Below are 25,083 nucleotides of genomic sequence, written 5' to 3'. Positions count from 1 at the left end.
GCGTTGGAGAAGACTCTTGAGAGTCCCTTGGACTGCAAGGAGATCCAACCAGTCCATTCTGAAGGAGATTAGCCCTGGGATTTCTTTGGAGGGAATGATGCTAAAGCTGAAACTCCAGTACTTTGGCCACCTCATGCGAAGAGTTGACTCATTGAAAAAGACTCTGATGCTGGGAGGGATTGGGGGCAGGAGGAGAAGGGGACGACAGAGGATGAGATGGCTGGATGGCATCACCAACTTGATGGACGTGAGTTTGAGTGAACTCCAGGAGTTGGTGATGGACAGGAGGCCTGGCATGCTGCGATTCATGGGGTCGCAAAGAGTCGGACATGACTGAGCGACTGAACTGAACTGAACTGAACTGAAGGAGATCGCTGGATACCTGAAAAAAATAATATTTTTTTTTCATTCCCATGACCTTGTGGAGTTTGTTCTGGGAAAATCAGGAGTTACTAGGTAAAATCAGTTAGGAAAAATGGAGCACCTTATGCCCATGGATCATCCTAGAGCCCCTGCTGAGAAATCTTTAGAAGAGGAAAAAAATGAAATTCATTTGTTCATTTGTGCAACCAGTACTTATCAAGCACCTACTATGTGCCAGGCTCTGTACAAGATGCTGAGGCATCCAAGATGAATTAAGGTGGTGACTTTCAAACTTTTTTTTGAAGGTGATCTACAATAAAAAAAAAATCCATTTTAAAAGCATGAGCAGTATATACATATTCATACATATGCAGTACCTACACACACATATATATGCACGTACATACACACACATAAATGGATAAACACAAAACTGAAAGAAGAATTTTACTAAGAACACAGACCCTTGTTATGTTCAGTGTACTATGGTATTTTGTATTCTGCTTCATAAAAAACAAAATCACTGCTGGTTACAAACCACTGAAATAATGTCATGACCCTCTGATAACGGGTCGCAACCTGCATTTTGAAAACCACTGAGTTGAGATAAGACCTCTGGTCTTGAGGAGCTCCCTGCCTGGGTCTTAAACAGTTAAGTCATGAAAGAATGGGGTCCATGCTTTCATTCAGACGTGAGCACGGTGTTTGGGAGTGCTGAGGCAGGCTCATCTGCTTGGGTACTCGTGTGAAGGAGGGTGGGCTGCTAGGGAGGCAGCCCTGAAGTGATGACCTTGGATCTAACTCTTAGAAGTTGAGCAGGAGCCTTCCAAGCTGAAGAAAAGGAGAGGAGGGCTGCCAGGGAGCAGGTGCATTACGGTTAGACTTGGTGACTTTTGGGAACTCTGGGGAGATGAATGTGATCTCTGGGGATAGAATGCAGCAGTGGGGAAGAAGAGAGCATGGAGATCTGGTCTCTGGGAAATCCTAACATTGAAGAAACTCTGCAGACGAGAAGATGCTACAAAAAGAAGCCAGAGGGAAGCGATCAGAGTATGCCCTTAAATTCCTAGTAACACCCTTCTTTTGAGAATCCAGAGAGGACGATTTGTGTACAAACAAGCCAAATTGGGGCTATCATTGGGAGAAGGAAATCTAGCATAGGTATCCATGGGCATTTGATGACAGTGTTGTTCCTTTCGTTCTCTTGCCCTTTTGTAGATTTTCAATCCCCTCCTTGAGAAGCAACTTTCTCAACAAATCAAGTTCTATTACGAAAGGTGTGCAGAAGTTCAGGAAATAGTGTCTGTGTACACATCCATGGCGCAGCAGGGGGACAGGAGGCAGGAAGCATGTAAGTACTGAACTTAAGGAGAGCAAGCTTTAGCTCTGGGCATTTGTATCAACATGTTTAGCTTCTTTCTGTGAGTGTGTTAGTCACTCAGTCATGTCTGACTCTTTGTGACTCTGTGGATTGGGGCCTGCCAGGGATTCTCCAGGCAAGAATACTGGAGTGGGTTGCCATTCTTTTCCTGACCCAGGGATTGAACCCAGGTCTCCCTCATTACAGGTGGATTCTTTACCATCTGAGCCTGAGAAGGCTTCTTCCTCAGGAGGCTGAAATAGAACACATGTGACTTGATCTGTGGGGACAACTATGACCTCACATAGATTGATGCAAATGAAAGTGTGCCTTCTACCTAGATCCCAACAAGACCAACACTCAGCAGGAACCCAAGGCTGCCTCATAGCTTCAAGCAGCTGTAATTTAGTTTAAGAATATAAATGAGAGTGTTTTGAGCCTCAAATTATATTATTCCCATCCATAATGCGATCTTAGGCCAGTCTAAGAAAATAAAAATGAATTGGAAAATAAATTAATCATTAGAAATGTTTCCCCATCGGTGCACTTTTGTCTTGGGCCATTAATATCTGAATATTAGCTTTCAGAAATGTTGAACAATGGCTTTGTTGTTAGGGGCTGGGTTTTATTTTTTTTAAATCCTTGAATTGACTCATTCTGGAAGACATTGGTAATTTTTCAACAGAAGGAATGAATTTCAAATAGAGTATTTCCATGCCTGCCCATATTTGCATGGACATCCTTTCATTCATATGGAGGGTGTACCTGTTATAAAACTTGTTTCGTCTTCCAACGTTCCAGCTTGGACCTAGCACTTACAAATTTCTCTGGCTATAGATCTTCTTGCATGGTATGGTGGCACTAGAGTTAGTCACATATGTTCCTTCTGGAAGAGAAATTCCTGTGGGACCTTTGCCATCAGCAAAAGCAAATTGAGTATTTTAGTCCCGCCAAGATATCACACCATCCCCAGAGCTGAACTTCCCATTTTAGGCCATGGAGGGATAGATGCCTCTTGCACAATACCCCATTCTGATAGGGTTCACATAAAATGGTCCTGGGAAGTGATTAGAGATGATGATAGGTAAGTGTGGAAAGGCAGCACTTCTGCAATTTAATTTAAGAATAGGCTCTACTAGTCCCCCAGCTGCCGCTTTCACCGCTGAATCATCCAGAAAATATGATGCTGTCAGAAGAGGGGGAAGATATATAGAATAGTAATATCCCCAACAGGAAAGAAACTGATTTTGATAGCTGATGTAATTTCAGGAGAGATACCCGGAGTCAGAAGGCCGGTCTTGCATGCTGATCTGTGTGGTGGCATTGGGAGGACTTATGTTAACGTCTTCTGCTGCCTCAATTCCCTGGGGTCCCTGGGCTTTGCTCCTCGACTCACACTGCCAACAAAATGGCCTAGATATTGGCCTCTTGGGGACCCGTCTGAGGCCAGCTGCTCATTCCATAGAATTATTCAACAGCTATCAGCAACTTTGGCACACTTCCCTTGGATGAGGCTTTGAATCTGTGACCTCGAGGCAGAGGCATCATAGCCAATTTCAAATCCCTGATGTATCCAAACCAATATCCAGTAAGCTTAAGTCTGACGCCTATTTCTGGTTCATCTTAGAGGAAGGGATTTAGGGAGCAAGCCCTTCCCCCTAACGGTACCTGGGGCTTACCTTTCCTATAGGCAACCTCCGAAATTCCTACCTGGACCTGAAACTCAGATACGGACGGCCCTCGATGTGCAGAGCCTTCCCCTGGGAGAAGGAGCTGAGAGCCAAGCATCGAAGTTTGTTCCAGGCCTTGTTGGAGCTGAGTTTGGTGACAGGTAATTGAGTCCATGCCTTGTCTTTGGACATTGGTTAGAAAGGTCCCTGTTTTTCTGCTTTCCCTCACCTTCTTTAGTGATTTATGCCTTGAAGTTATTTTTAACACTAGTGTTCTAGCTTAATTTCAAATTTAAATTCTGCCTTTGTATGTCCACCACTCTCAATATACCTGTGCACATTTGTGACACTAAATAGAAAAACTTAAATTTAGGAATCACTTGAGCAAGTCTTTATGTAAAGCCAAGGCCAAAAGCAAAGAGCCGACAGCCAGACCTGACCCCCAAATGTGGTTGCTCTGGCATACACATTGTTGTCAATTTTTAAAAAATTAGTTACCAGTTTCTAAAAACATATAAAAACACAAATTTCTAGCTTTTGTCAAAATATCCAAAGATCTGGTGATGCTGGGCCTCAATTCCTGAGTGGCAGCAAGCTCAGAGGTGAGTGGTTGGCACAGACAGGTTTTGTCCATCTGCAGCCCCTCCTGCCTCTAGTTGAGCACTTCCTGTCTAACTCTGTCATGGATCTCACCTGCCTGGGCCCTTGGGCACTTGAACTTGAGACCCCCTGACTTGAAGTATTTTCAAGCAGCTTCCAGGAGTCTGTGTGTATTTCTCAAATGTGGCCAGCTTAAGTCCATTGCCATTATGGTTTGCATAGTAATTAAGTACACACTGTTAAACTCTGAGGGATCAGGAAACAGTGTCTGTTGGGAAGAGGAGAGAAGCTGGAGGTGTGCAGCCTGGGGAAGGAAATGATAAGGAGGGTAATGAGAACTATTTTAGCGACTGGTGAGAGCCTGTGGTGTTCCTAGGTGTACGATCAGATCCTTGAGGCAAGGCAATGCAGAAACTGATTTCTGCTTCGCTTAAAAACTTTCTAAAAATGGGAGCGTCCAGTGGAATAGATTCTCTTTGCAGATAGTGACTCACCCTCACCCCATCTTGAAAGAATTCAAACCATAAAAGATATTTCATCTTTGGTTCATTTGATATTTGCTGAGTGAGTGCTCAGTTACTTGGCTAGACTGCAGAGTTAAGTAAAATAATTCAAGGTTTCTGCCTGTGAAGGACGGACTTGAAAGCAAAGAAAAATTGTAATGTATTTTTAAAAATAAAAGCTATGGGAGTAATTGGCAACTGCACAAAGGGAGTGGTCAGTTCTACTTAGAAGTCTAGGGTGTTCAGGGTAGGCTTCCTGGAGGAAGTGACACTGGGATTGATTTTTTCCCTAATTTTATTTATTAATATTTATTTTTGGCCGTGCTGGGTCTTCGTTGCTGCACAAGCTTTTCTCTAGTTGTGGTGACTGGGGGCTACTCTCTAGATGCAGTGTGCAGGCTTCTCCTTGGCAGTGGCTTCTCTTGTTGCAGAGCATGGGCTCTAGAGCACACAGGCTTCATGGGTGCGACTCCCAGGCTCCAGAGTGCAGGCTCAGTAGTTGTGGTGCATAGGCTTAGTTGCTCCGGGGCTTGTGGAATCTTCCTGGATCAGGGATCAAACCCATGTCTCCTGCATTGTCAGGTGGATTCTTTACTACTGAGCCACCAGGGGAGCCCCTGGATCCAATTTTAACTTAGTACTTTCTAGCTGTGTGATCTTAGGCAAGCCACTTCATTTCTCTGAGCCTTAGTTTCCTCATCTGCAAAATGGGGATGACAAACAGGAGTCTGTCTCTGCTAGTGTTTGCTGGTTTAAATGAATTTATACTTAGAGTATTGGCACTTAGTAAACGCTACGTATACAGCATTTCTTAATCTTGGCACTGCGGATGTTCGGGACTGGATAATTCTTTGTTGTGAAGGGTCCGTCCTGTGCATTATAGGATGATTAGCTGCATTTCTGATCTCTACTCACTAGATATCAGTGGCACTCTGTCTCCTCCCATGCCCCCGCCCCCCCTCAAGTGTAACAACCAAAAATGTCCCCAGACATTGCCAAGTGTCCCCCAGGAGGCCAAACTGCCCCCAGTTGAGAGTCATTGCTGCTGTGTACATGTTAATCTGTTATTACCCGGTCTTCATGGGTCTTCTGGAAGATGGTGGAGTTGCCCCCCGAGTTGGGTGCACAGAAGAAGGAGATGCATGTTGGAAGGTGTAGGCTAAATGGCGAAGACAACATCCACCTGAAAACTAGTTTCATGAGATTTTGGATATGTTTAAATATAGTTTTGCTGATTGGGAGCAGGAATGAATCATTTTTCACAAAACATTCTTTTTAAAGCAAATACTCTCAATAAAGAATGTTTTTGTGTTATTTTTACAGCTCAGAAGTTTCGTTTAAAGAATGTGAAATGATTTTATCCTCCGTGGAGGCCTAGAAAGGGAGCTCATTAAAAACCCAAATCATGAGCCCCTGAACCTTGAGACTTGATGGGCTGCGGTGCTGGGGAGCTGCCACGTGGCAGCTCAGAAACGCGTGCAGCTGCCCCATGCCTGGGGGAAGAGGGGGCACAAAGCTGGGTTTGCCGCTTCGAGCCTCACTGCTGGTGCCCAGCCAGCCAGGTGGGTCCTGCTGGTGCCAAGTCTGCTTACATCAACACCAGTGAGCATACCCTGAGGGGCCTCTGCCTCCCCAGGCACGGGGCCACCTGCATCCCGCCTCTCCCTGCCACTTCCTGAGGCGCAGGAGCAAGTGGGACAAGGATGGGGGCAGATAGGGCAGGCAGATCTCCAGAACCAACCTCAGACCCCCATTCTGTCAGCCCCTGTACGTCTAGCTTATGTTGTCCCGTCTGTGGGAACTGGGAGCCGTCTGCAAAGGTAGGGCCTACACCCCTCCTTAAAATTCATCTCTGCCTGGCACCCTGCCCTTACTTGGGGCAATTATAGTTAACAAGATACTCTGCCTGCCTAATCCTAGAGAGAGACTGGTGTCACACATTGTGCCCAGTTTCTAACAATCCTGAGACAATGAAGAAAATTTGATGTTGTAAGTTGAGGGTAAAAAAAAATAATAATTAAAGATTATTTGCATATCTTTACTCTGGCCGTATAGGAAGAAAAGTAGTCAGACTGGTGTGACTATGTTTCTCTTCCCACTTCCTCACATACCTTTTCTCCCAAGTTTATCCTGCTGTGGTTATCTAGCTGGCTTTGGAGTGCTTTGGACAACTCCAGTCAAGAGGACCTATGTTTGTATCATGTCTTCGGCTGTCAGCCTGAGCTGTGTCGTCCTGTTGACAAATAGACTTTTCTAGAATATCCTCATGAGATTGCATTTCTCATATCTGAGATAAGCTACAAGAACAGACTCAAGGATCAGATGTTGACTGCTCAAAATTCTTGATGTAGGAACCAGGCAGGTGCAGTAGCACAGATAAAGGAATGCAACTGTGTGAATAACTTAAGTCACTTGTATCACAACCTTCCATTCATTCATTCCCTAGACAAGTACTGACCAAGTGGCCCTCATGAGCCAGGATAGAACAAAGATGGGGCCATGTTTTGAGTGAGAGTGACTTAGGTTAAATGCAAAGAAAAACAGCAGCTCCCATAGTTTCCACAAATAGAATTAATTGGTGGAATTATTTTTTTCCTGGCGTTAAAAAATACATATGACAGCAACAGACAATAGCCTGCAATTGCTCATTCTTTGTGACAGACTCACCATTTTCTTGGCAGCATTGCCTCACATACACCGCCAACTCCATTGCCAGGCTGCTGTACGTGCACACTTCAGATGTGAGTGTATCCCCCCACACCGACACCATATGATTTTAGATGGATCATCACCTCAAAGGAGCCATGGGAACAGTTCATGGGGTACAGAGCTGGGAGCTTGTGCTTCCTCACAATCAGTTGGAGTGTCCTCTGCTTTCTGTCCAGGGAGGTCAGGAGTGGTCACCACCTCCTAGCTGTTCCCAAAAGATTGAGCTCTACTTTTCTACTACAGAAGAGAAAATCAAGTATTCACACTATCATTCTTTAAGGACTGTAATTAAAAAAATTTTTATGGTAAAATGCACATAATTTAAAATTCCCCGTCATCACCATTTTTAAGTGTAAGGGCTTCCCTCGTAGCTCAGTTGGTAGAGAATCTGCCTGCAATGCAGGACATCCAGGTTCGATCCATGGGTTGGGAAGATCCCATGGAGAAGGAAATGGCAACCCACTCCAGTATTCTTGCCTGGAGAATGCCATGGACAGAGGAGCCTGGCAGGCTACAGTCCATTGGGTCATAAGAGTTGGACACGACTTAGCAACTAAACAGCCACCACCATCAGTAGTGTTAAGTACGTTCATATTGTTGCACAAAAGATTCTAGAACTTTCTCATCTTGCAAAACTGGAACTGTGTACTCATTTAGAGGGGCTTCCCTAGTAGCTCAGACAGTAACGAATCTGCCTGCAATGCAAGAGACCTGGGTTTGATCCCTGGGTTGGGAAGATTCCCCTGGAGAAGGGAATGGCAACCCACTCCAGTGTTCTTGTCTGGAGAATTCCATGGACAAAGGAGCCTGGCGGGCTACAGTCCATGGGGTCGCAAAGAGTCAGACATGACTGAGCGACGAACACTACTCGTATACTCCTTTAGACCACAGTTCCCCACCCCGCCCCCTGGTGGCCACCGTTCTGCTTTCTTTGCCCATGCATTTGATTCTTCGAGACCACATATGAGTGGAATCATACAGTATTTGTTCTCGTGTGACTGGTTTATCTCACTTAACATAAAATCCTCAAGGTTTGCCCATGCTGTGGCCTCTGTCAGAATAGCCTTCCTGTTTAAGGCTGAATAATATTCTATTGCATGTCTAGATCACATTTTTTTCATTCATTCATCTGTGGATGGACACTTGGGTTGCTTCTCCCAACCCAAAAAAGTGCACTATTTTAAACAGTGCTGCTTTGAATGTAATGTACAAGTATCTCTTGAGGACTTGGCTTTCAATCCTTTAGGCTGTAAAGAGGTGGGCTTGCTGGATCATATGATGATTCTACATTTAACCTTTCGAGGAACCATTATCCTGTTTTCCGTAAGGGCTGCACCATCTTACAATCCTGTCAACAGTGTACAAGGATTCCAATTTTTCCATGTTCTCACCAACACTTGTGATTCTCTGGGGTTTTGATGGTAGCCATTTTCATAGGTGTGAGGTATAATTTGTAATTTATTTGCTAGGGTAAGTCTAGTTTCATAGGAATGAAGAATGCAATACTCTCATAAAGTGATGGTGTCTATGAAAGAGATCCATGGACAGAAAGGTAACTTATGGACCTAAGAGACAGAGTCGTCCACGTAAAGCTCATCTCATCTGCCTTGAGACACGTGCCCTTGATCCTCTGTGTGTCTCCATTACTTGCTTGACTGCAAGCTTGTCCAGGGTGATGCGAGAGGTGTAAGTATCCCACTGACACTTCCAATTACTTCGCAGGGTGTGCAATGATGCTGGACATAGGTTAGCTGCTTAGTTATCAGTCCTTCTTCCACATGACCTGATAGAGTGCATTTCTGCACCAGTCCCCACAAAGAACACATCTCAGCCACCTGTGCTCCTCAGCTTGCCTGCCTTGCAAGAAGGCTTCAAGTTCCAACACAAACAGCCTCTTCACATCATCGTTCCTGTCCCCTAAGGCAGTCGGCTCCATCTCCCCCACCCTCCTTGCCATTGTGTAGGTTTTCCCTTATCAGTACCCATCTTACCAAGTTACAATATTGACTTGCCTGTCTAGTTCCACAGCAGCACTCAGACGTCTTCAAATCTAGGCTTTCTTTGAAGACCCTCAGTAAGTATTTGTTGAGTCACTAAACGCACTCCAAATTAATAAGTGATCTCATTGTAAGTACTAAAAACATCTCTTAGGGGTGTGAGAGAACAGGGAGTTTGACTTCCAGGAGATGCAAGTTCAAAGCCAAGCCATTATAGCAATCCAGACTGATGGAGTCTATGGCTTATTTGCCTTTTCTCTACATTTTTCTTATTTCTCTCACACATTTTTAGTCTGCTTCCCCCTCAGGAGGTGACATCCTGGCCCTGAAAACACTGCCCTGTTTCCCAGGTCAGACAGAATGCTGTCTTCCAACTCTTGCCTGTCAGCACAAGTAGACCAGTATCCTTCTTAGACTATGCACATGCATTGCAAAAGAATACCCGAAATACAGCCCTCAGGGGTCTTGCCTCCATATATCTGTAACCTCGTTGCTCAGGTAATACAGGTGCCTGGATATGAAACTGCCCGAAGGTTCATGCAGACCCAACTTGGCACCCGTGCACTGAGAACCTCCCAGCATGGCGCTGGGCCCTGGGGTGACTGTAATGAGAAGCGTAGACCCACCCACACACTGCTGTCTGCCAAGTGCCAGGGGGTGTGGAGGTGGGAGTCTTCTTACATGGTGACAGCTGATGTGCTAACCTGATATAAAATGCAGCTATCCCCACTGGTAGTTCCCCCTCTGAAGCAGCACAGGACTTGTTCCTCACCTCCTGGAGTCAGCATGCCTTTGAGTTAAGATGGCAGTGCTCCTGGGGCACCCAGCTGCGATGCATACAGATGTAGCAGCCAACCCTTTCCACCTCCCGGCATTCCTGGGCCACTGCTCTGCATCCCCATTCCCTCGTGTGGTCTGGGAATGCTCCTGTGCTATTCTGTCCTGAAGTCCAGGCTCTGGGGGACATCCGACCAAGACCCCATGTTCAAGACTTCAGGGGGACCATTCTAATTGCTCTGTGCTGTTTTCTGGGGAAGCTCCAATTCTCTGGGAAAATGGCTCTTGTCAGAGCATAGAATCACCTATTAGCTGTTTCTAATGCTAGGCTGGTAGTATTTCAGTGTGCACACCTTTTCATCCTTGAAGAGGTATGCTGGCTACTTCTTTCATTCTCCTCTCACACCTTTCTTGACAAAACGGAACCCTTTGAATTCAGAAACCCTTTGAATGGGGCTCTGGAATCAGGGAAGAGAGATGGTGGGGACTGGCTGGTAAGAGGCTGCCGGGATGGCAGAGCCAGGTGAGGGCTCTGGGTCAGAGAACTGCTCATGGTAGGAAGGAGTGAGGAAGGACACAAGGCCTAGGTGCAGGGGACTCCCCGGCCAGGGAGGGCCAGGTGAGCGGCCAGCACGCCCTCCAGACATATGCCCCGAGGCCAGAACTAGTGACTCCCTTTCTTCTTTTCATGCCAGAATGGGCACCCCTGAGGCCTCGAGAGCTGGTGACTGTGGCTACATAGAGGCTGAGTTCTGCCTCAGGGGGCCTCCTTGGTCCTCAGAGGGAGGCCAGGTCTGAGGCTGGGCTCACATCCTGGGGCTGACGCCATCTGCATTGTTCCTGCAGGACCACTGCCTGGCGCCTGCCCCAGACTTCAGAGTGGAGTGCAGGAGACACGGTTCCTCCTTCCAATGTGCAGAGGGGTGCTGGCTGCACTGACGGCACTCTAGCTTGTTCCTGAAAGTGTCAGTCACTCAGTCGTGTCTGACTCTTTGCAACCTCATTGACTGTAGCCCCTCAGACTCCTCTGTCCATGGGGATTCTCCAGGCAGGAATACCGGAGTGGGTTGCCATGCCCTTCTCCAGGGGATCTTCTCGACCCAGGGATCAAACCCGCATCTCCCACCTTGCAGGCAGATTCTTTACTGTCTGAGCTACCAGGGAAGCCCCCCAACTCTTCATATTTTTGCAGTGTTTATTTGGAGACTAAAAAGCAGAGCATGAAAAGAGTAGAAACACAATGGTGTTATTTAGCAATTCCAGGATACTCTGGAATTTAAGAGCTATCTTTGCTGTTTTTCATTAAAGGGCCCCTATCTTATTTTTTTAATTCAAGGAATTATACATTATAGTTTTAAAAAAATACACACAGAGAAAGAGATAAAAAGAAGGAAGGAGTGGGGAGAAGAGGAGGGAGGAAGAGAAATAACATGTATAAAGTCAGAAAATCTACACAGGACAGAAAAGTACAAATAGTTTATTTCGGGGAGATAAATAAGCCACCTCTTTGAGCCTCAGGAACCCTGTGGGGCTCATCAAATGCAAATGCAAATGAGAGATGTGCTATTAAAAAAAAAAACTAGTAAAACTTGGTGAAGATCTGTCCTTTTCTGGTTAAATGATATGTTCTCCTTCCATGTTTTTCCCCCCTTTTCAAACTTTTATGGATACATTATAGCTTTCAGAAGGTTGAAATAAAAAATGACTTTCTTAATGTGCCTTTTTCCCCTCAGAAGGAATAAATAAGCCTGCCTTTTTCTCCCAAATTTTCCATCAGATGTGGCTTCAGCTCCTTCAGTAGGCGGCTACTTTCTCGTTTTCTGCTTTTTGCCTCTTTTAATGACGAGCGCACAAATGGTGACCTTATGGTATTGCTGGAAAAAAGAAAAAAGAGCAAAATAAACAATACTGTGCTCCCGGGAAGAGAGTGAGAGTTAATTAACGGTGGCGGTGGCTTTTGTTTCCTTAGCCTCTCTTGTAGGAAGAAAGAAAAATGGGAAAGTGGCTCCACTTGTATTTTGTTTGTTTGTTTTTCATTACTCCATTAATCTCCATAAACAAGGCATGTTTTTTAGTTACAGATCCACTAGAAAAAATGCATATGCTAAACCAGATGGGTGAAATTAACAGTCTCATTAAATGTATTTTTAGATAGCCGGTTTTACAATATCACCAGTGACATCAGAGCTTTGATTTTGTGCCACATTTGAAATGCAAACTTTAAAAAATGTGCAAAATGAGCAGTTTTCCTTTAGATGTATTATTATTTTATTATTATATCCACAAGAGCAGAAAACTGTCTAGATTCTTTTGTAGAGAAAGCACCGATTGGTAATGTTTGGGGGGAGTTAAGAATTTTAATAGGTAAAAGAAATAATGAAGGCTTTTCCACCTGCCTTCGTTTCAGTCTGCATTTTTTTTTTTCTGTGTGTGCACTTGCTGAGGATTTGAACTTTGTGAAGGTTCTCCCTCCTGATTGTTATTCTCCAGCAATCCGTGCTTCTGGGACAATCCTGCAAATGATTTCTGGGGTTCTGTGCCAGATGTCAGCAGGGCAAGTGTTTCATTTGGAGCTTCATTTAGTTTGGAGTCTCTTCTCTCCTTTGAGTCCCCATAGCCCATGTCCGTGGGTACTCAGGCAAAACTCATCATCTTAGTTATGTGTTTGGCAAAGCAGGTAAGGCCAGAATGAATCGTTAACAAAATGGTAATATTGCTTTGCTCTGAGTGTGCACAAAGGGGCATTGGAGATGAGCATGTATTTAAAAGTAAATGTAAGAGCAAGTAGGGGTAGGGTTTATTTTGCAACTCCAGCTGAGTGCTGCAGTATACACTGAATCACTGCAGTAGGTTCTCCCCCTGTCTAATGGTTGGACAGGATGGAATTCTCTCAGCTCTGCAGAGGGAAAATTCAAAAGAAGAGCCCCAGACTCCTGGTGGAAAAGGGGGTTATTATTCAGATCCATCCCAACAGATGAGCAGAGGAAAATGTTCAAGGACGTTCACTGGCATGTTGTTGGTTATAGCCAAACCACTGGAAGCAAACCAAGAGGCTAAAAATAGGAAACTGGTTGGAAGAACAGCACTGCTATAGACTGCAATACTATTAAAAGTTTAGGAAGAAGAATAAGCTTCTGACTGCTGTGGACAGGTATTTGTGGTATGCTGTTAATTTAAAAAGAAAGTTGACAGATAAGCATAGGGAAGTAGACTCAATATCTTGTAATAACCTATAATGGAAAAGAATCTGAACAAGAATATGTATGAGTCATTTTGTTCTACAGCTGATACTAACAGAATGTTAAACTAATTTCAATGAAAATATTCATAAGGGAAAAAAGTTGAGAGTTTGAATCTATAGGAGCTTTTCAGAAGGAAAATATGTATGTATATAGGCAGATAGATGTATAATGAATTATCTATGATGAGGAAAAGTCTAGAAGTACATACACCAAACTTTCAATAGTTTTCCTTCACAATTAAAGAACGATTGGGAAAGAGGGGACTTTTTATTTTATATAAACCTACATTGTTTGAGTCTTTTTTTTTTTAATAATAAGCAGCTATTTCTTTAGGAATTTTAAAAAAATACAGAAGGATGAGCAAAGTCCACTTGTTCAGTGAGGTGGTTCTTTCAGCACTTACCTCTTGGGATGGAGAGAGTAAAAGCAGATCCAAGGTGCTGCCTCTGAGCAAGTTGAAGAGGGTGAGGGTGAGGAGTTTCAGGAGCCAGGAGACAGGACTACCTTAGTGCTGAGTGCAGGTGGAGGGCGGGTACCTTTCCCACAGTTTAGCAAGTGAAGGCACGTGCCTCCCTGACAGGGGCAGCCAACTGCCTATGTGCTCAAAGGGATAGGCACCAGCTCATAATCAATGGCGTGGGTCTCACAGTTTCATCCGTTGGATTCCGCTGGCTTCTGTGATGCCAAGGCAGAGGCATCAACCTCTGCCAATGGCCTGCCCTTCAGTCCAATCTCAAATCCTTCAGCAAGAGGTTTCCCACATTGGAAACTTATCTCTGTTCATGCCTTTTGTGAATTTTTTGTGAAAGTCGCTCAGTCGTGTCTGACTGTTTGCAACCCCATGGACTCTACAGTCCATGGAATTCTCCAGGCCAGAATACTGGAGTGGGTGGCCTTTCCCTTCTCCAGGGGATCTTCCCAACCCAGAGGTCAAACCCAGGTCTCCCGCATTACTTTGGTGGAGTGCTGATAGAATGAGTCTCTCGTTGCCTCCTGGAAGTTGTTAGTAACATTTTAATGTGGGATAGATTGAAGAAGATCAAAGAAAACTGTTGGACATAATTCTCAGGGGAGAAAATTTTCATTTTAAATAAGTTGACTGCATCTCTTTAAATGGAAGTAGTACCTGTGCAATCCTATGTGGCTTTTTGTAACACAGCATCCAGTAGATACACAGAGTAGAACTGTAAACATTCGCTAGCTGATTAATAAATGAGAGATGAATAATGTAGATAGACTTTAAGGGACTGTGACAGATTATAAGGCCTTATAACTTGCCCATTTGGACTTAATTTATCAATTTATGGGAGGATTAGGTGAAAGGAAGCGCCATAGCTTAAAGCGATTGTATAGAGAGATCTCTACCCACGGCAGTAAGGTACTTATTAAGATACCTGGTTGCCTATTATCAGGAAGAAGCTGAAGCGCAGTGAATAGGAATCTTTTCCTGTGACCTACCAAGCTGGATTCTAGGCTTGGCTCAGCCACTTGCCAGCTTTTGTAACTTTAGACAAGTTAGTTGACTTCTCCAGACTTCAGTCTCCTCATCTGAAAAATGAAGACCCTAATTAAGTACCTACCTCCTAAAATTGTTTGGCTTACATGACATAATTTGCATAAGGGATTCAACCCAGTATTGGGCATTTCATAAGCCTTCAATAAAAGTTGACATTCTTTTTGTTGTATTTAGAAACCCACAAGGAAAACCGGAGGCAAAAGATGATAGGAAGGCATCTCAAAATAAGGTTCTTGTGCTCAACTTTTTACAGCAGCACCTAGGATCTATTTCTGAGATAAAACACACTCTCCTTCAGAGTCTTAGAGGGGAAAAAAAATCTCTCTGGCAGTTTCGGTGGTCCTAACTTGGTGTGAGTTACACTGAGTAGATTATTCTCTTGAGGCATTCTCTCAGCTGTAGAAAGCACATCCTCTCCCCCAGGATACTAGGCTGTCATTTAGTGCCAAAGGAAAAGCTATTTACAGAATGACACCCTGGCATCCCCAACGGGTTTGATTTACTTCCCGGGAAGGTGGTATATTTCAAGGCACTGCAGGACCAGAAATATTAATAACTCAGGTGATTTAATTGGCTCTTCCCAATTCTTTTTAAAGCCATGTCGATCCCATGGTAGTTAATTGTGTGTGCTGTGAATTGTGTTATTTACAGTGCCGAGGAACCAAAATGAATCTGTATTAGACATCGGTGGGCGGATATTCGAGAAGGCTGTAAAGAGACTCTCCAGTGTTGATGGCCTTCACCAAATTAGCTCCATCGTCCCCTTTCTGATGGATGCCAGCTGCTGTGGATACCATAAAGCATCCTACTACCTCGCAGTCTTTTATGAAACTGGATTAACTGTACCTCGGGATCAGCTGCAGGTAGAGTATTTCATGCATCGCAGGAATATCCGTCACCTAGATTGTATTTGCAGGGTAAGGCTCTCGTGCCCCAGGTGGAACTGGACATGTTCATGCTCCCTGGAGTCTTTTAAAATCTTTGCACTCAAGAAAAACAGCTTAGGGCTGTCTAAATACGGGATCCTCTGCTGGCAGTGAATGAAGAAGTGCACTTTATCCATTTCTGGACACAGCATGGGGATACGATTGATATACTCAGGAATAGTTTGTGCAGGGCTTATCAAAATCCTAGTCCTTCAAGAACAGGTGCCTCTTACCCAATTCTTGTAACTATTCTGGCTGTGGACCCATCATCCCATACGACTTTTTAGCTTAGTGGAATCATTTAGACCTCTAAGCAAAGAATTGTCACATTCAACCTTCTACCATTAAACAGGAGAAGGAAATGGCAATCCACTCCAGTATTCTTGCCTGGAGAATTCCATGGACAGAGGAGCCTGGAGGGCTACAGTCTATGGGGTGACAAAGAGAGTTGGACACGACTGAGCGAACTGCACACCATTAAAACAAAAGTCATACTAGACTGTTTTGTTTATGGTGTTGAATCCAAATTTCATATGCAACTTGCTTAACATCTGGAATTGCACTTTTATAAGTGCTGCTAAATAATCCCTGATCACAGAGTTTTTGTATTTGCACCCAGGATTGTTTATCCTGGATTTGAAGACACTCAGACTGTTTAGACCCTCCCAGGTGGCTCCACGTTTCTTTCACTTGATTTCTTTTTGTGCGTCTCTGGCTGTAGCAGCTCATGACTGATGGCGTGCTTTCCTAAGTCCCTGAGGCAGTTCCCATTGAGTGTATAGAGTAGAAGACTTGAGCCCTGTTTCTGCCACAAAACGACTGGTTGACCAAAGACATATGACTTCAACTTTCTGAGCCTCTATTTCCTTCACTCTGAAATGAGGTGGTTGGACCAGTCGATCTCTAAGGACCCTTCCCAACACTAACATTCTGAGAATGTGAAGTTGGAATGTGGCCCACCATTCAGATCATCGGGCACAGATGATGTAGCTGAAGTGATGTAGCCAGCATCCTTAGAACAGTTGGTGGATACACGAAGAGATGCTGTGAGATAAGTCAGGGGAAGACCCTGTCTTCACTGAGGGAAGAACAAAGGAATTTTCAGCTGTTAGACTTTGAGGACAGATAATCACGAGAAAGCTCTTGTGACTTTTCTGAAATTTTTCATGTTTTTTGTTTTTTGGCCATGCAGTGTGGCACGCAGGATCTTAGTTCCCCAACTAGGGATAGAGCCCATGCACCCTGCTTTGGGAGTACAGAGTCTTAACTACTGGACCACCAAGGAAGTCCTATCTGAAGTTTTTCTTAAAAGGCGTATTAACTTCTTTCCAGAATGACTAAGCTCATATTATAGGGGTGGGTCCAGATGACCTTTCTGTGTTAGAATTTTACCACCCTTTTCTGTAATCTTGTGAACACTGTCCGTTTCTTTCTAACAGGGCATGTTGTATAGTTTGGTTGGAGGCCAGGGCAGTGAAAGGCTGTCTTCGATGAATCTTGGGTACAAGCATTACCAGGGTATTGATAACTACCCCCTGGACTGGGAGTTGTCCTATGCCTACTACAGCAATATCGCCACCAAGACACCCCTTGACCAGCACACGCTCCAAGGAGATCAGGTACAAGAGAGGAATGGGTGGGAGTGGTTATGGCCCTGCCTACTAGGGCTTCCTGAACAATTTTACAAAGTGTCTGCCTCTGTGGCTGGTTTATTCACTGGCCTTCAGAGTGCAAGCATAATCCCATGCAAAGAGAAGCCCTCTCATAATCTCCAATTCATATTTCCTCACTGTGCTCTCAGGCTGAATGCAGCGACCATCCTACATCTGTGCATGAGGAGCTTTTCATGAGTGGGAAGACTGGTAAGGGGAGGGGAGATACAGCCCTGGACAGGCTCTGATTTTGAAAACCATGTATACCAGAAACAGAGACATTTTGTCTTTGTTCCAAAAGCATGTGACTTGGAAGGATCTGGAGATGTCAGGGGAGATTGAGTCAAATTAAGCAGGGGCAGTAAGCCAAGGGCTGCTATCAACACGTCACAAGCAGCAGGGTTGCAGAGTCTACATAAGAGAGTTCCATCCCTCCCTATGTTCCTGCTGCCCAGCGCCTCGAGAAGCGTCTGCCCATCACATGAGCCACAGGGCTCCAGGTGACTGACAGCAGGCAATCCATCCTGGATTAAGGACTGGATGAGGGGCACTGACTCCAGCCTCTCATTTTGCAGGCTCACGTATCTTTTTGACTCATTAGGCAAAGAAATCAGTGGCTAATATCTGCCTTCAAAACATGATGCGTTACACTGGACCAACTGATGGTTTGTTTCAGGAACTGTGAATAAAAGTCTGGAGGTAAAGGTGATGCGTGCATGCACTGTCTATTCAGTTGTGTCCGATTCTTTGCGACCTTATGTACTATAGCCCGCCAAGCTTCTCTGTCCATGGGATTCTCCAGGCAAGAATATTGCAATGGGTTGCCATGCCCTCCTCCAGGGGATCTTCTAGACCCAGGGATCAAACCCATATCTCTTTACATCTCCTGCATTGGCAGACAGGTTCTTTACCACTGGTGCCACCAGGGAAGCCCAAGTAAAGGTGACAGTGTAAGAATAAAAAGAAAGCTGCCTTTAGATGATATAGATTTGCATCCAGCAGGAGTAGATTGTGACGTGGCTGGCCTCTCGGCTTGTATTTTTCATAGCACTTCAGCTAGTTAAGTTGAGAAATGCAAGTAGACTGTACCAGGGGTTGACAATGTTTTTCTGTATAAGGCCAGATAGTAAATATTTTAAGCTCTGATTTTATAGTCACTGTTTCAGCTACTCAGCTTCTGCCAAAGATAGTATATAAACCACTGGGGTGCCTGGGTTTGTGCAACCAGGGACAGGAGGTTGCTGCATGATCAGATCTGGCTCTGGTTGAAGCCATAAGTTCTTGATTTTCACCTTATGCTTGGTGAGCCTGGGAGATGGGTCAGGCTCGTGGAATCTTAGACAGAGCAGGCTAACTGGGAACCAGACCACTTACTGTTCCCTGTGCTGCTCCTGCATTACATTTAGAAACCCCCAGTGCAGGAAATGTGTGCTTTGATGATTGGGAATGAATGGTTTCTGGAAAAGAAACCTACAGTGGCCACTGTAGAGTTATGAAATAAATGACTCAGAGATACATGCTGTCAGTGAACATTAAACATGAATCAAGCTATGAAGTACCCAAAGGCTGTCTGTATAGACATTCTAATTCCTTTAGAAGATAATGATTTCTCCTGAATAAACTTGTATTCTCTCCGCATACATAGGCTATGGGCAAAATTTGACCTCAGTTTGACAGGAATTTTTAAGTTTATTCATTTATAAAGTTTTTAAAGAATTATTCTGGAAACACATTCATAAAAAAATCAGACCACCAAATAATATTGTTATTGTTCTGCTAAGCTTGAATGTGTTAATAATGTCCTGTACATATATACTTTTAGGAATTCTAATGCAGCATAAATGAGCAAGGGGAGATGGTATGTTGCTAACAAGCTCCTTTTCTTTTGAAGATTTGGCCCATGAAGTGTTATGATTATGAAAGAAAATGTTTAATTGGTCAGAACCAGAGAAGATGAATAGAGAAGATCCATCTTGCAGCTGGAAAGTCGTGTGATTAAGAATCACAGATACGAATTATACAGTTAGTTGTATCATAGCTCATTTTCTTCAGAGTGTGTAATTAATGGCTTCTTGAGAATTTTAGCAGGTGTCATACGTCGATTTAAATATCCTTTTGTTGAGAGATCTATTAATTCACCGGCAGCACATAACAAGGGGCTTCTCAGGTGGCACGGTGGTAAAGGATCCTCCTGCTGATGCAGGAGACACAAGAGACAAGGGTTCAATCCCTGGGTTGGGAAGATCCCCTGGAGAAGGAGATGGCAACCCACTCCAGGATCCTTGCCTGGAAAACTCCGTGGACAGAGGGGTCTGGCAGGCCACAGTCCATGGGGCCACAGAGAGTCAGACATGACCAAGCACACCCACACACAGCACATAAAAAATGAAGAGATCTGGAAAGCCAGACCTCTAATTAACAAACCAAAGACCCATCAGTAACTTCTCTCTGGATTTTTGTTTCATTTTTTATGTAACTTGTGGTTCCCATCACTTCTATGTTAGTAACCTTGCTTCATGTCACTTTTATATGATTTAGAGGGATTCTACTTCAGGTCAAAGAGAAAGAAGATACTAGTTGTTTTTTGGTTTGTTTTTGTGGCTTAATCACAAATGAGTTCCTATCATCCTTTTCGCCCTTCAGAATTTGCTCTTCTGAAAGGTTTGGTCCTCAGTCTTTTGTGTCTACACCTTCTAGAGGGCCAGGGGTCTCACACATCCCTCCCTCCACATACTGACGACACAGAAATCTGACTCTCAGGCTGAGCTCTTTCTTACAAACCCCCACCTGCAAAAATAACATATCACAAAGGCAACACACCCTTTCCTCCTCTCTATTCCCCCAAACTCCTCAACCCATGACACCCCTGTCCATGCCAGGAACTGGGGAGTCATCTTCAATCCCCCCATCATCCTAGCTGGGGTTATAATCCCCCCATCATCCTAGCTGGGGTTATAATCCCCAGCAGGTTTACACGCCAACTTCTCTCTGCTCCCACTCCTATCCAATATACAGCCACAGCCTACAACTGTCCTTTACATCTCTCTGCTGAGTGACTGTGATGGCCTCCTCTTATGGACTGAGTATAGCTTGAATTGACCCCTAAGTCCATAGCTTGAAGCCCTCCCCACCAGTACCTCAGAACAGGGCCCTACATTAAGGAGACAGAACCTTTGAAGAGAGGAATACGTTCAACCATGAGGTGACCCTCATCCAGCATGACTGGTATCCTAATAAGAAGAGGAGGTTAAGATGAAACAGAGGGATGACCATGTGACGACACAAGTTAAGGAAAAGGGGCCTCAGAAGGAACTAAACCAGGACTTCACTGGCAGACTCTGAGCTTCCAATGCAGAGGGCACAGGTCTGATCCCTGGTCTGGGAACTAAGATCCCAAATGCCACGTGGCCAAAACAAACAACAGAACTAAACCTGCCAGCCTCTTGATCTTGGACTGCCAGCCTCCAGAAGCATGAGGAAGTTAATTTCTGTGCTTTAAGCCGTGTCATCTGTGGCTTTTTGTTACGACAGCAGTTCTAGCAAATAAATGTACCCCCTAACTGGCCTTTCTGTCACCAGTTTTATCCCTTTCCATGTTCTTCCCATGGAGGCCAGAGGGGGCTGACAACAGGGGAAGTTCTCAACCTGGCTGCACCTCAAAGTCTCACGGGGGATCAGAGAACACCTCTGTGCTGGCTCCACCCCATAGTCTCATCAAATTGACAGGGTGGGGTCCAGGCGTATAGTTTGGGTATATATGTCTACGCGCATGTGTATATTTAAAACTCCTTCAGATGGTAGTAACATGTAGTCAGTGCTGAGAAATACTGATCCAGAAGCACCAAGTCCAGCTCATCACTTGGCATAGGAGTCATTCCTTGATCAGGTTTCTCTCTGCTTCTCCAGTCTCAGCTCTCAGCAGTCCCTGCTTGGCCTGCCCACTCTGGAGATGCCAAGCTTTTGGTCACATCAGGCTGTCCATATCTCCTGACCCTGCCGGGTTTCCTCTGCCTGGCTTGCTTTCTCTATGCCCACCCCTCCTTTTCCCGTCTGCTGACCCTTCTTCCTCCTGGAACACTGGGCTCAGACATTACCTTCTCCTTGGATGTCCCCTTTGCCATGCACCTGGGCACCCAGGCACATCCATGCCCTCGCTCAATGATGGGTGCTGTGTACAGGATCTGAGGACTTGCTGCACCAGTAGACTGGGAGCCCCCCAAGACAAACACTTTGTCTGTTCACGTTGGTGATCCCAATGCCCAGCACTGTGCTTGAAATTTAGGTGGCACTCCCTGTTGACTGCCAGGATAGAATGCAGAGCAACCAGAAATGGACACAAAGTGACCACAGTGTTTTGTTGACTCTCTGGTACTTTTTCATGTGACCAGTGATCATTGTCGACAGCAAGCACCTAGGCACTTGGCTTTCAACTCTGCCTTCCTTGCAGTCAACACCGCTTAACCCTATTTGGGGAATCTTGGGTACTTGCTTCTGTGTCTACATCTTTACACTTGATATTCTTCCATTCTTACTTTAAAAATCCCTAAAATGTTAAATTTCAACAAAGAAAACTTAGATCCCCACATTGGGAGCCAAACATCGTAGCTGATTTTAAACACCCTAAAATCTGGGTTCCTCACAGTGACTCCTCCAGACCTGAAGGAAGTGGTGGTTTAGGTGTAGACTCAAATTGCCCTGCTGCTGAGTTCCCGGGAGTGCTGGCTGAGCCATTCTATTTCACGACTTCAGAGAACGTAGACGCTCTGGGAAGTGGGGGGCCACTAACAGCATTTGCTCCCCAGGTTCAAAGTCCACTAAGTCCTTCACCCTCCTTACCCCTCCCTGCTCTCCGCTCTGTCCTGCCTGTCCTGTGATTGATGGCACACAGCTGGCATGATGTAGCCTGAAAGTGAGCAAAGAGAAAGGTAGCAAAGCGTATGAAGAGTCTAGGGACAGTGTGGAGACTTCTCTGATGCTGGGTCCAGGGACGTCTGAGGATTGCAGAGTCTCTGGACACCAGACCTCCTCTCACCTGGTCAGCAGGTCTTAACCCTGCAGTATAGGCTATGAACTGCTCATCCTAGAGACCTTGATTTTATAACAGCACAAAAAGAACCCTTCCCCCCTCAGAATCCGCAGAAGATCCCAGAACTGGTCAGTCTGGGACTCTGGACTCCTGCCAGCATCTCCCCAGCTCTGCCCCTAACCCTCACCCCCACCGGTCTTTCTCCACACCATAGCTTCATCCAGGATTGGTCACTTTCCCATCTGAAGCATCATTCCTTGTTCTCAAAAGGTTTGATGGATGAACAGTCTGACACTGCTCCCTTTTAGGGATTGTTCCTTCATCACATGTCTTTGTAGATGGTTGACTTTCACAGAGGGCCTGGGTGTGTGGCTCTGACTGGTGCTGGTTGCCACTGTGGGGACCCCAGAGTTGTAAAGATGCAACCACCAGCCTGGGTGTGGCAGGCAATTGTGGTGTAGCTTCAAGGCCAGTTTGTCTGGATTCAGGTCCCAGGTCTGCTGTTCACAGGGTGTGAAATCTTGGATAATTCCACTCACTTCTCTGTCTCTGCACAGTTTTTCACTAGTAAAGACTGCCATGACACTCTTCACCTCACAGAGTTGATAGCATGAATATATTAATCCATCTGATGTATGCTGAGTGGAGCCCAACACACAACATGATGCTCTCAGATGTTTCCAGCCCTGACACTTCCTCCTCAGATCTGTCCCTTCCATCTTCAAAAGCATCAAACTCTCAGAAATTCATCCCCACAATGTAAGGCTCTGAGCTGTACAAAACAGCAAACACCAACAGGAGGGCTAATATTCTAAACTGCTGTCAGCCTTTTACAAGTTATAATGAGTTCAGGACCTAAAACATGAGTTACCGTTCTGGAGAGCTTCCCATATGCCAGACGCTCTGCTAAGATCTTCACAAACAATCTCTTTCAATCCTCCTGCAACTTTGTGAGGTCAGTACAGGTATTGTTCCCATTTTACAAATGGGGCAACCAAGACTCGGAGAAGCCAAAGAACTTGCCCAAAGTCAAACAACAAGCAAGTGGTAGAGGCTAGATTTGAACCTGAGTGTTTGTAACTCTTTTGCACTATTAAAAATAAGGGCTAGTAGGTAGAGTGCTTTTGATATAGCAGATACCATGCTACACTTCATTTTTATCAATGCAGAAGCTAAGACTCAGATAAATAAAGTCAGTGGCCCAAGGCCTATAGGTAGTTAGTGGCGAGTCAGAATTCATATCCCCTGGGGGTGATGTGAAAGATCTGATGTCACCACCATGACACTATTAGATGGAATTCGTTATGTATAAGGGGAGACGATGAACCAGCCCCCCATCTGCTTTCTCCCAGATGCATAAGTCCTTCGCAGGGTGGTGAGGGTGGGTGAGGACTATCTCACAGCCAGCTGTCCTGGGTCTGATTCATTAGTTTGAAGAACTTAGGTAAGTTGCTTAACCGTTCTGGGCCTCATTTTCCACATATGTGAAATGGGGATATTGATAGGGACTGTCTTATGAGGTTGCAAAGATTCACTGAGTCAATCTGGACCAAGCACTTGGTCCGCACACACAGTCCTTGTTGGTGATTATGGTATGTTATCCCTGCCAGAGAGTGGCAGAAGCACCTAAGAGTATAAATTCTTGCAGCACAGCAACTCTGTCTTCATTGCTATGTCTTTCATTCAAGTATCATGACAAAGTTAAGAAGGAAAAAGCAAAATAAGAAAAAGAAGAAAATCAATCCCAAATCAAATACCCAACTCCCTAGTTGACCAAAAAAATCCTTATAGCTGAGAATTATATTATTTGAGCTGCCTGAGCTTCTGCCCGATTCCAGGCTCATCGCAGATGACAGAGTATCCCCTGGAGTCTGAGCTGAAGCTCCTACTTATTGGCCTTGCAGTTAGCAAAGAATGAGATAGAGACCAGTGCCCAGACAGGATTCCAGGGCCTTCCCGCTAGAGGGCGACATTGTTGGGGAGCCTATCAGAGCCTGTCTTTGGAGACAGGTCAACCTTGCTTCCAAGGTCTGCTCTACAACATGACCTTGAGCTCAGAGTTTTACCCTGTGAGCCTCAGTTCTTTGCCTATCAATTGAGGGCAGTGATATTTGGGTCTCAGTCCTGCAATGAGGATTAAGTGAAAAAAATGTTTGTTAAACACCCTGCACATGGTTTCAATCAAAGGTGGCAGCATCATTATTCTACTTATTGCTATTTTCTGGGTGCTGTGCCAAGGTTAGACATCCAACAGGAATTGATACCTGTTGTGTTCTGAGTCCTAGCTCTGTCTCCAAGTCTGCCCTCTACTGCCGCTAAGAGGGACCTCTGGTTGCGTGTGGCCCCGGTGGATGATGGGGCTGCAGGCTAGAGCTTGTGAATCTGAGTCCTTTCCTCTCTCTCTCTTTTTAATTTTATATTGGAGTATAGTTGATTAACAATGTTGTGATAGTTTCAGGTGAACAGCAAAGGGACTCAGCCATACATAAACATGTACCCATTCCCCTCCAAACTCCCCTCCCATCCAGGCTGCGACATAACACTGAGCAGAGTTCTCTGTGCTATACAGTAGGGCCTTGTTGGTTATCCATTTTAAATACAGCAGTGTGTACACGTCTAAGTCCTTCCTTCGCTGACAAACAGAGGATCAGAAGGGAAATCAGGCTGAGCTTTTTGTTCTCTAAAGCTTCTTTCTCCCAGCCTCATCCAGAACCAATTTTTTCACCATCTGCTTGTGGCCTT

The 25,083-nt window shown here is 45.0% G+C and overlaps 1 protein-coding gene across 2 annotated transcripts in view; it reads left to right on the top strand.

Annotated features, from left to right (window-relative positions):
• Positions 1 to 25,083, top strand: part of SEL1L3 (sel-1 suppressor of lin-12-like 3 (C. elegans)) — a 91,288-nt gene that overhangs the window by 26,896 nt on the left and 39,309 nt on the right. For both annotated transcript variants that reach the window (XM_010839926.1, XM_010839925.1), the window contains exons 7-10: positions 1,582 to 1,714; positions 3,414 to 3,554; positions 15,389 to 15,600; positions 17,103 to 17,282. In XM_010839926.1, coding sequence (XP_010838228.1) covers positions 1,582 to 1,714; positions 3,414 to 3,554; positions 15,389 to 15,600; positions 17,103 to 17,282 — 666 coding nt within the window. The remainder of the gene's footprint in view (positions 1 to 1,581; positions 1,715 to 3,413; positions 3,555 to 15,388; positions 15,601 to 17,102; positions 17,283 to 25,083) is intronic.

The sequence above is a fragment of the Bison bison genome, unplaced genomic scaffold, assembly GCF_000754665.1.
Source record: "Bison bison bison isolate TAMUID 2011002044 unplaced genomic scaffold, Bison_UMD1.0 scf7180017864136, whole genome shotgun sequence".
NCBI lineage: Eukaryota > Metazoa > Chordata > Mammalia > Artiodactyla > Bovidae > Bison > Bison bison.
This window is presented reverse-complemented; position numbering and strand designations above follow the sequence as displayed.